This window comes from Oreochromis niloticus, linkage group LG18 (genome assembly GCF_001858045.2).
Source record: "Oreochromis niloticus isolate F11D_XX linkage group LG18, O_niloticus_UMD_NMBU, whole genome shotgun sequence".
In the NCBI taxonomy this organism is placed as follows: Eukaryota; Metazoa; Chordata; class Actinopteri; order Cichliformes; family Cichlidae; genus Oreochromis; species Oreochromis niloticus.
The window spans coordinates 9029574-9041038 of NC_031982.2; the positions used below are offsets into that span (position 1 = coordinate 9029574).

The window sequence follows — 11465 nt, forward strand, 5'->3', positions numbered from 1 at the left end:
TGCACAGAGATTTTTTTAATAGATGTCTAAATTTATCCGCTCTCTATTTATGATCATACAGGAAGCAAAACTGTATAAACCGAACATAAGCCATAACTCAGCAAGTTCAGTCCAGCATTGTGCAAAGCCAGAGCTGATTTTTTGACAAAATCCCCAAATTTCCAAATATAGATTTTGGGGAATGTGCATACCATGACAAATGAGAAATATGAGGGAATGCTGCAGACATAGAAACTTAAAACCTGGAGTCTTAAATATCTATCTAGATGTGATATTTACAGAAAGGGTAGAAGAAGATACTTTTAAAACATTAAGAACATTGAGAATTTATTTTTTTTAAAATTATCTAATCATCTCATATATACTTTGAGGAACCATTATTTTGAAAGCGCATAGCAGGACCAGTTCTTGTTTGATTGGCAAGCAGACTTCAAAATACAGGCTTTGCATTATTCCTGACAAAGTATAATCTCTGCTATTTGTTTTCCTGGAATCTCCAGCAGGTACAGTCATGCACAGTGCACGTCTGTCTTACTCTCTGTTTTCCCTAAAATATTCATCATTATATTTAACCGTCTAGAATGGCATGGCAGAAAAATGCTAAACACTGGAAGAAAGAGCTGCAGCCGAAAGGTGTTTTTGTAATCCTTTAAATCTGGTGTTGTAAGAAGAATCCCCCTATTTATCTTAGTTAATCTGCAGATATACAACTTTCTTCCGTTATAACAGCTGGTGTGAAGGTTATGCTACTTTGAGTGTTCCTGTATTACAGGTCACACAAAGTAAAAAAAGAAATATATTCACAAAAGCATCCAATCACTGTTAAACTGGCAACACATCCTCACATCAGTATCTACAAGGATTTTACAAATTCAGGGACTTCCCAAATACAAGGGTATGAGCTTTTCTTTTCACAGTTTGCGTGCCCCTCATGGTCAGATTATCTGCCATCACGGGCTGAGCTTCCACTGCCATCCTGATGATACACAGCTGTATCTCAGCACAGAAACCCTCTAGTCAGTTCATTTCTCTGGATGACATCTAAATCTAGATATAATCCAGCTTTATCATATTGAAAAACAATACAACTGAACTCTTGTGTCGAGTCACTACTCCTGAAAGTGGCTGACCTTCACCTTAACATGGGTAAAGGTCATTAATTTTCAGAGGTTCTCAATCTGGGTGCCATCCTGGACCCCAGCCTCTAATTCTCATCATATATCAGATTCATCTCTAGAAGTTCTTTCTACCACCTAAAGAACATCTCTAGAGTCTGACCTTATCTCTCAGAGTCCTCAGCTGAAACCCTCATCCATGCCTTCATCACCTCCTGCCTGGATTATTGCAGTGATATCCCATTTGGTCTACCAGACAAAGCTCTGTACAAGCTCAGAACTCACAGTTCCTACCTGCAACAAGTCCTGGCAATACATCACCCCCACCTAACGTACAAACCTACAAATCGCCACATGCACTTTCTCTCCTGTACTTATTCAATCTTCTCCTCCCTCCCTTACACCCCACACTGCGTTCCCCAGTTAAAGGCTTACTCGCCATCCCCCTCACCAGGCTGGGGTCTTTTAAAGGACAGAGCCTTCAGTGCTGCAGCCCCCCACTCTCTGGAATATGCTCTCCTCTAAAACACCCTGTCTTTGAAAATTTTCAAAAAGCAGTCGAAAATTTACTTATTCACAGAGGCCTTTGACCTTTGACTTTTTTGTGTAAAGGTGCTATATAAACTATTCTAACAGTGGTGTGCATACCTCAACTTGACCTGATATTTGATACAAGAAACCTTGGCATGTCAGATCCCTGTTCCCCTCACCACAGGGCACATAATGTGGCTGCACTCCAGCCAAGAAAGTCTGCGCTCTGCATCAGTTGTTGTGAGCTGGCTCGCTGACATGGCTAATATAAGTCACTTCAAAAGAATGGGGCCATCATTAATGACGCTGGGCTCCCACCTTTGTCTGGTATGCCAAGTCAGAAAGGGATTAATTCTGCAGTAAACACTGTCACATAAATCGTCTCCGGGTAGTGCAAACTCTGTTTTTCAAGAGGAGCGGACTACCCTTATGCTATCAAATTATGTTTTGTTTTGTTTTTTTAATTTCAAATGGGCTTTTTTCTTTTCTAAGATTATGTCCTTTAAGGGAAATCAGTGCTTTTCCTTAGCAGTTAGGCTCGACTTTATGCTGTACCCCAAATGTTTTTGGCTTGCGGACAATAACAATAAAAATAAAAGTGAAAAAAGAAAAACAATGACTAACAAAATAATAATAATATTAATAAGTAAAAAATTCCAGCTTGCATACACAATCAGTAAATTACCATCATCCAATCATCCAAGGTCAGTTGGAGCACATTCACTTTCAATACTTCAAGGATACTTTTACTTAAGTAGAAAGATCGTGTTGTTACTTATTAAAAAAAGCCCCAAACTATTGTTTTTGACGCTTTGCAAATCAAAGCAATCTATTTTAACTTCTGGTTACACATCCTCATTTCCGGCACCTCCTCCCCGTGTTGTCCTTTGTTCCTCCTTGCACCGCCCACTCAAAAAATCATGAACACCCCTACTTCCAAAAAATAAAAACTAAAAACAAAAACGTACAACTTTAGTAACACCGAAGGTGAAGTTAACTGCAAGTTACTGGTAGCACAGTCCATCCACGCTGGTCAGTCCTGTTGGGGAGCAGCTTTGCACGTAAGATAGGCGGAACTAATCAGGAAATGTGGAGCAGTGCTATGATAAGATAACTTGGATCTCTCCCTGCCATTTAACACATATACGCGCACGTATATAATGAGTCGGTGTTAGTATTTGCATACAGCGCTGTGGCCAATGTGAAGCCTGTGCACCAAGAGCACCTGGCTGCAGCCACTGTGGAGCTCCACAGTGGCTGCAGCCAGACCCTTCCCAGCCTGTGTGGCGTGAGGAGTCTTTACTTCCGCAAGGATGTGCTTATAAAAAAAAAAAAAAAAAAAAAAAAAAGGTTTCGGTTTATCCTTAGGAGTCTTACAGCTAACCTTTAACACGCATTAGCTATAAAACTGAATTGAAACGTCGATATCTCAGTAGCCACGCCCCCCCCCGTGAATGTTACGTAAGCCGCACGCACGCAGATATATTCAGACGGAAACTTCACGGTGGTCGGTGTTTTCCAGGGTTGTAGCTGTGAACTTTGGTTGCTTCGTCAAGGTGAGTGTGTTCGTGTCTATTGTAATTCGTTTTAATATGTGCGCTTTCAAAGCAGCCCTGACGAGTCATGGTGCTGCTGGTGTTTCTCGTTTGACCTTTCGTTTGTGAGACGTCCTTTATCTGCGCCGGCAGCTGCACGGCTAATTTTCTCCTCAGGTGTTCGAGGTAATTGTGTGATTAAAGGGTCTGAAAATGGACACTTTCTTTTACATGTTAGCCGAGGGAGGAAACAAATGCGTTGCCTTTCTTACCAAAATAAAAGTGTAATGAGTACTTTCGATATAAGACACAATATATTTCTAATTCATTTTCCAGGTCTGTCAGGATGGTTGTGCTTTCCAAGGAGTATGGATATGTGGTGCTGACTGGCATGGCCAGTATGGTCATGGTTACACATCTGGCCATTAATGTTGGCAAAGCCAGGAAGAAGTACCATGTGCACGTGAGTATTCAAATATGGTGCACAGTGGAGACTACCTGTTGAAAGGTGCTGTCCTGTACAAATGAGCTTGTCACGCCTTGCAGTATCCTCAGATGTACAGCGACGACCCAGAAACTGGGAACATTTTCAACTGCATCCAGCGGGCACACCAAAACACGTAAGTATAGTAAGGTAATGTAATCCATGCACAGCAGCATTATGTCATGTTCTTTCATCGACAACAGAGAAGCAGGTTGATGTTAACATGCTCTTGTGACCTCCCCACCAGCCTGGAATCCTACCCTGCCTTCCTCTTCTGCCTGGCTGTTGGCGGTTTTCATTCACCTGTAAGTTTATTTTCATTGTGCTGCCATGTTGTATCGGCACCATAAGCATACAATTTATTTTTGTCAACTGCGTCACAGCGTTTTGGCTGAAAATGTTCCCAACTTGTTGCATGCAATGGTTAGCAGTTCTGTCAAGTCCTGTTGCATCTGAGTGATTGTTTGTGTGGCTGTTGCAGCGTCTGGTCAGTGGACTTGGAGTCGTGTGGATTATCAGCAGAGAGGTTTATGCACACGGCTACTCTACAGGAGGTAAGAAACTGTTCAGCAGTTCACATCGATTTCTATTCTTATATCATAAAACATGGTCAGAATGTGTGTCTGTCTCTCTCATCTTAATTAGATCCTAAAAAAAGAATGAGGGGAGCTTTTGGAAATCTGGCTTTACTTGGGATGATGCTGGCCACACTGAACTTCGGAGGCTCTCTGCTGGGCTGGAGGGGGAGCCCACGGATGAGGCGTTTTGGTGTTGGATCCAGTGTGTAATGAAAATTTACGCCTGGGCCAATTCAGTCATCATCACTATGGTGTAAATCATACACTTGCACTGTGCTCTCATCTTTAAGTGGTTAAGTCAGGTGTGTTAGGTGATCTGACTAGTTCTTCAGGAACTGTATGGCCTGATTTGGAATAATGGAGACTAGCACTTTTGTAACATACATGAGTTATCAGTTTGTCTTATAGTGCTAACAGCAATCTATAAATTGGGTCTAAACTCTTAATATCACCTACAATCATAAATTTATTAATGAATAAAAAAGTAATGATGAAGAAATTCCTTGTTTATTGTGCTGAAAGGGAACTTTGAGTGACTAAAGATGGTTATTCAACTGTACTGCTTTTGTAATTAAAAACCTCCATAACTTCTATTTTTCTGTTTGTCATAAAACTGACACCTTCTCATATCAACCGTTTAATTTCTTTGTCTGAATGTGGTTAACAATGGCCTGTGTATCTGTGTGTGGAGGGGAGTGGCTTTTCTTTTTGGAGTAATGTTCAAAGTGCGCCTACCTTGTCTGGACAGGCAGGAACCAACCCTGCTGAAGTCTTAAGCAAATCATAGTTGACAATAGAAACTGTCGTTCACACAGTGAACAGTGACGCTGCATAATGCCTAAGAGCTTACCCACCTATTATTGCTTTTGGCACACCCCACATACATAGGTTTGATATATTTATTTTCAAGTTATTAAACAGGAAAGTCATTCTTGCATTTCATCATACATCACTGCAGGCAGTAAAGTAACACCAAGTTAAAACATCAGAGCTTCATTCCACTGTATTTGCAGTGCATTCCAACCAGTCCAGATGGAGGACCTTTAAAATGATTCCAATGCTGCTCTCTCAAATCTCCACTGTGTGTGTGTGTGAACAACACTTTTACTAAGTGAGTTTTACAATTTACAGATATCTAAGTATTTGGCTTAGCAGGGTATCTCCTCAGTAAACACTGGCAGCCTAAACATTTAAAGAAAAGCAATCACCAAATTCAAGATTTCCATGACTTTGTGAACATAACTGCACATTTAACAGCTGCAACAGTAAATAATCTGCATTTGTAATTCAGGCTAAATTACAATTTGGAAAAACAGTGGTTTCCACTGCTGGAGACCTGGCATGTCTTTCTCCAAAGATGTGGCTTTTCAATTGTAAAATCTGTTTATTTTGTCAACTTTCTGCAAGACCACTTCAATGATATTTGGTCACCCAAGGGTTTGTGGTTGTTTTGAGCAGCTTTCCCATGAGCCTTCATTCTGCCTTACTGGCTATTCTTACAGTTACGGAGGACTTCATGCGACCTTGATCCACATTACCTCAGATCACCCCTAGAGGGCAGTGTAACCGTTTGTGTCATATTAAAGTGCTGTGCAGGAGTCAGTCAGGGGCGCAGAGTCATGTTAATTTCCATCGGGGTGGGGAGTTCTCACCACACTGAAGGTCTCCGAAACTTTAAAAGGAATGTGGAAGAAATTTGAAGTGAATTTGAAACCTCCCGCTTAAAACATTAAGAATCCTTGGTTAAAAACTTTTTTTTTTTCTTAATTGCTAACACTAGGTTCTCAGTGCCAAAGAGAAAGGAAAAAGAGCTTCTGCCTCCAGAGAAAGGTTTTGCTCACATCCAAAGTGGTCTTCCTTTGGTGTTAGATTTGCTTCGGTCCTCTGAGTGGTGGAAGTGACTGACAGAACAGGAGCTGCTGTCAGTAGGTGTACCTGGACAGTGGTGCGTCCTCCATCAAATCATCCTGAATAAAGTGATTTAAAAAACATTATCAGTACTCCACAGAGCATAATTCAAAATATGCGCTCACTTGCCACTTCATTAGGTATACCTCCTGTTGGAGAAATATCTAATCACCCAATCACAGTGCAGGGACTCGGTGCATTTAGGGGATGTAGACATGGTAAAGATTATTTCCTGAAATTCAAACCAAGTATCAGAATGGGGAAGAAAGGTGATTTAAGAAACTGTGACTGTGGCATGGTTGTTGGCACCAGATGGAGTGGGCTGACCTTCAGAAACTGCTGATCTACTGAAATTTTCCCACACACGCATCTCTATAGTTTACAGAGAATGGTCGAAAAAGGAAAAAAATCCAGTTAGTGGCAGTTCTTTGGGTGAAAATATCTTGTTGATGTCAGAGGAGACTGCCCGGGCTGCATGAGACATACAGGAGGGCAACACTAATTGTAATAATAAAAACTATAACAAACCACTTGTTATAACCCAGGTGTGCAGAAGAGTACCCTGTCAGTTAAGAAATGGATGCTGAGGCTACAATTCATATAGGTTCACCAAAGTTGGACAATAGAAAATGTGGAGACATGTTGCCTGGTCTGATAAATCAATATCTGCTGCAACATTTTGGATGGTAGGGTTAGAAACATGAGGGATCCATCGTGCCTTATATCAATGTTTCAGGCTGCTGCTGGTGGCGTTATGGTGTAGGGGCTGTTTTCTTGGCACAGTGTCACAGACTATCTGAATACTGTTGTTGACCATATCTATCCCTTTATGATCAGAGCATATTCATCTTCTGATGGCTGCTTCACACAACACATCATGTCACAAAGCTCAAATCCTTTCAAACTGGTATCTTGGCAATGAGTTGACCTTTACGGTCATCAGATGTCAGTCCAATCGAGCACCTTTGGGATGTGGTGAAACTGGAGATTCACATCATGGATGCACAGCTGATAAAGCTGCAGGTTTATCTGAGGAATGTTTCCAGGAATGTTTTGTTGAATCTAGACAACAAAGAATGAAAGCAGTTCTGAAGGCCACAGGGGTCCAGCCAACCACTAGCAAGGTGTAAATAATGAAGTGGCTAGTAAGGATCTAATAAAATATATGAAAATAATTTTCAGTTTCTCTTACCTAAGCTCTCGAATATTTTTAATCAGCTAGACCACATCTCAAGAGTAACCCCTGATCAAGAAATAAGCTAGCGGCCAAGTCACATTCCAATATGTCATCTCTGCTTGCAGTTGATATTCTAATGCCCAAGTTCATCTTGACAGTGAAGGGTACTTAATAAAAGATGCAGTTATTTGGTATTTGACTTTCATAAAGTTTGGGGACTTCTAAGATGGAGATAAAAAAAACAAAAGTGGTGAAAATGGTAATGCAAAGGTAGTAGACTGTATCTTACCATGGGTAGGTCCTGCAGACGATGGAACTCCGGGTGGTTAGTACGCTGGCGGAACTTGAGGAAGAGGACGACAAAGACGATAGCTGTGGTGACAATAAACACTGACAGCAGACCAGCCAGCAGAGGGTCTAGAGGGGAGCTGGAACGGTGGCCGGACCCCTCTACACGATAAAGAATTTGATATGATATGAAGAAAATAAAATAGGTCATGGTAAAGGCAAAACAACTCAATGGGAGAAGCTTAAGGGAACACCTTCATCACACTTAGCACCTGCCAATCACCTTACCTTCACTGCCGAATTTATTTACAGACTGGACCTCCTTGTACACTGACCCAGCAGAGGCTCCACCTGGAGATGTGGTAGCTGTGTTCAGAGATTCAGAGTGTGGCCATGTGGTGGAGGTGGGTGCTGTGGAGCTTGTGTTGTGGACTGTGTGGGCTGGCTGAGATGAAAAGGTAGAGAGGGAATGGTTGGTCAGAGGGGTTTTGCCTTCTGTAGCTGCAGGGTGCAGAGGGGTGGTGCTCTGAACAGTCGGCGCTGATGAAAGGCTCTCTGCGGCAGCTGAAAGGGGGGATGTGAGCGCAGTGCTGTATCAATTCAAAACAGTACAGAAGATTCTTCAAACGAAATGAAATGCATTCACAACAGCCAGAGGTAACGCTGCACTGCCCTGCTGACATTAAAGCTGCCGCGATTGTGTTTGTGCAGCATGTGCGGCCCACGCCCTGACAAAAATCTGTGCAAATTACAGAAAACTTACATTTATGCGTTGTTCTTTGTCAGTATAACAGAACGCTGTGAATCCCGATGACCTGCGCTTTCAAGCATCACTGCTCACACAGAGGTGCTCTTGAATCAGATAAATCCACAGTCTTTTCTCCAACAGCTTTGGACTCTGAGGTCTCAGCTTAAAGCCACAGAACTACATTAAATAAGTAGCTACTGTTTGCTTAAGAACTGAAATATATCCCAACGATTCCAAACAGTTGCTGCAGATTTGTCAGGTGCACACTATTATGTCAATCTCCTCTTCTACCACATCCCAAAGGTGCTCTACTAGACTGAGATCAGGTGTCTGTGGAGGCCTTTTTTCACAACATAGTGGGTACGCACTGTTCATAAAGAGATGGACATGGTCAGAAACAATACTCAGGTAGGCTGTGGTGTACATGGCTCAGCTGGTGCTAAAGGCCCAAAGTCTGCCAAGAAATCTGATGCTTGTTTTCACCTTTAGCAGGTCAACCTGACTGTGTCTGCATGCCTAAATCCACTGAGCTTCTGCCATGTGATTGACTGATTAGCTTTAATGAGCAGTTGAACAGGTGTAACGAAATAAAGTGGCTGATGATTGTTTATACGTAGAACAATGACTTTCTCTTGGCGTGAGTGTATTTCGTTTCACCTCATGCACATGTGCCTGCACTGACAGTTTGGTGGGGGCTGAGAATGTGGTGCACATGGTGTGATTGACAGCCGGACTACATTCCTGCAGCAGAACAGACAGACTGTCGAAGTACTGTGTGGTGTCAACAAAATACACAAAAAACAAAAATGTTTGTGTTCTAATTGGATTATAGTGAGAATATTTTCAAGTGAGAATATTTTCAGCTTTTGAAGCGAGAAGCCTCACACAGCCTGCACGTTACTCTGCAGGGACAGGACAACAACAAAGGGTCAAAAAGGGACAAATGAGAGGGATCTGTCATATTGTTATTTCTGTGCTTCTCAAAGCGGTAACACCGCATCAGCTGAGTGGGTTATATTTATCTGATCTATAAAAGGAATCTCTTAAACAAGGTTGCGACACATTCTTATTTTCAGTCCAGTCAAGCGGGGGCCAGGTCAGGCGAGGAGTGTGTTGCACGAACATTGCTGGCAAAAGGGACTGTGCCCAAGAAGAGCCTGTGTTTGCAAACAGGCAGTGTTTAAGTGTGTGGGAAGTTTTATTTTAAGGCTCTAGTCTGGTCAATCTAAACAGACTGGACTTGAAAATTATAGATGGACAATTATAGAATTATGATCACCATAATTGCATGTTCCTAATTATAAAGATGCAGCTTTTTAAGACAAGTCATATGAGGCTGATTACCTGAAGGAGTTAGAGTACCGAGGTCTGCGTGCTGAGATGTAAGTGCTGCGGGGATTGCTGTGAACAAGTGGGTTTTAAGTACTGCATCTGTCAGAGTCTCTGCACGGACTGTTCCTTCTGCCTCGTTGAGGGTTGTGGTTTCACCCGTGGATTCATCCCTGCCTGCAGGAATACGTGCATGCTCTGGGGATTCATTCCCACGATCCTCTGTCAGGTTAGAAGATGCTGAGCTTCCAGGATGATTCAGGAAGACGGCTGGTGTGAAGACATTGGGCAGAGCACTGCTTTGACCTGTAATTCGATAAAGAGAACTCTTGTTAAAGAGACTTTGACTTTAGGACCCATTTTCCAGACTAGTGATGACTTTTGTCACGTTTAGATTAATATAAAGGTCTTTTTAATTATTTATGAAGTGAGTATTAAAATAGTAAAATAGTGTAAAAATATAACTTTCCCAGAGCGTGGTAAATTATTCAATTTGAAGTTCATTATCAGTCCTGTCTCTTTCCCCTCACCTCCAAACAGTGAGGCTGGATCTGCTGAAGGTCTCTTCCTGTTTAAAGAGAGTTTTTCCTTCCCACTGTCACCAAATGCTTGCTCACGGGGGTCAGCTGACTGTTGGGATTTTTTTCTCTATAATTTTAGGGTCTTTACCTTACAATCTAAGGTGACCTGAGGTGACAGCTGACTGAATTGATTTGTTTGGGTTCTTAAAAATGAAAGGGTGAAAAGAAAAACGTTTTGCTTTATATTTGCTTTTGCGTCTGTTCTCGAGGAAAACGACTCTAATTTGTCAGTTCATCGACTAACGCATAGATGTCCCCTTCAATTTCAAGCTTCTTGCCGTTTTTATCTACTTTAGGTGCTATTTTGCATCATGACAGATTCATTATGGCGAATTACGAGTAAGCCAAGAGAGATGAGAGGAAAATCTAAAAATGAAAAAACAAAACAAAAGGAAAGTTAACATCGTTTAACGAAGATGAAATGCAACCAACAACCTGCAGCAACAAGATCTCCGTCATCACCTCAATCAAACCAATAAATAGTCGCGTGCGGACTCGATTACGAGCCCAACTCACATCGGCGGGATGTCAGAAGTGTTCGCATCAAACACAGAGAAAGAGAGAGAGAGAGAGAATGGCAGCTTACCTCTTGTCCGCGTTGTGCCGGACAGCACAATCAAGACGCAAAACACCAAATGAATTTCAATTTTCATCTCATCGGCGGCAAGCTTCCCCCTTTAGATTACACAGCAGCTCTCCTCTGTGGCTCTCTGGGATTGTTTCCGTTACGCGATTTGACAGGGCACATCATGGGCTCTAAAAATATCCTGAGGGAGTCAGGCAGAAGAGAAGCAGGGGTGGGGCTGGATGCGGGCGGTGTTGGTGGGTGGCACCACAAAGAAATAGATTCTAATGAGTAAAACAAGCTTCCCCGATAACCACCGCAAACTCACGCGTGGCCTCTCGTCTCGGTGTTTGTCCTTTCAGAGCCAATCATCTCTTCATGGAAGTGTCCACAACGCGTCACTTTGCAGTCGCTGTTGCTCTGCTGCACCAATCACACATCAGTGCGTCAGAGGCGCAGTTGCGTGCGTCAGGAGCGCCCGTTCGAAGCGCCGTGGCACCGAAGTGAACGCGCTCTTTGACAAGTTTTACTGCGCTGTTTATCACTGTGAAAACTAGTCTGCAGGATCAAACAGCTGAATGTGTGTCAGTGTCTTGCTGTGAGCCAACCACCTCTCAGTTCCCACC

General features: G+C 42.5%; 2 protein-coding genes across 3 annotated transcripts; one reads left to right on the top strand and one right to left on the bottom strand.

The window, feature by feature from the left end:
* The first annotated feature begins 3039 nt into the window (after positions 1–3039).
* Positions 3040–4836, top strand: mgst3a (microsomal glutathione S-transferase 3a). Its single transcript, XM_003453369.5, has 6 exons — positions 3040–3202; positions 3518–3644; positions 3728–3801; positions 3913–3970; positions 4147–4219; positions 4311–4836. The coding sequence occupies exons 2-6, from the start codon at positions 3528–3530 to the stop codon at positions 4451–4453; spliced, it is 465 nt and encodes a 154-aa protein (XP_003453417.1). The 5' UTR covers positions 3040–3202; positions 3518–3527; the 3' UTR covers positions 4454–4836.
* Positions 4460–10996, bottom strand: LOC100691130 (cell wall integrity and stress response component 4). Of its 2 annotated transcripts, XR_001225136.2 has the most exons (6): positions 10861–10996; positions 9709–9999; positions 7905–8180; positions 7618–7778; positions 6085–6210; positions 4460–5915 (listed from the first exon to the last, which is right to left on the bottom strand). XR_001225136.2 is itself a non-coding variant. In XM_013276405.2 (5 exons), exons 1-5 carry the CDS (start codon positions 10925–10927, stop codon positions 6166–6168), a joined length of 840 nt encoding a protein of 279 aa, XP_013131859.1. In that variant the 5' UTR covers positions 10928–10996; the 3' UTR covers positions 4460–6165. The 2 variants fall into 2 exon arrangements, 1 of the variants encoding a protein (XP_013131859.1); XM_013276405.2 differs by having other exon boundaries at positions 4460–6210.
* Between the last annotated feature and the right edge of the window lie 469 nt (positions 10997–11465).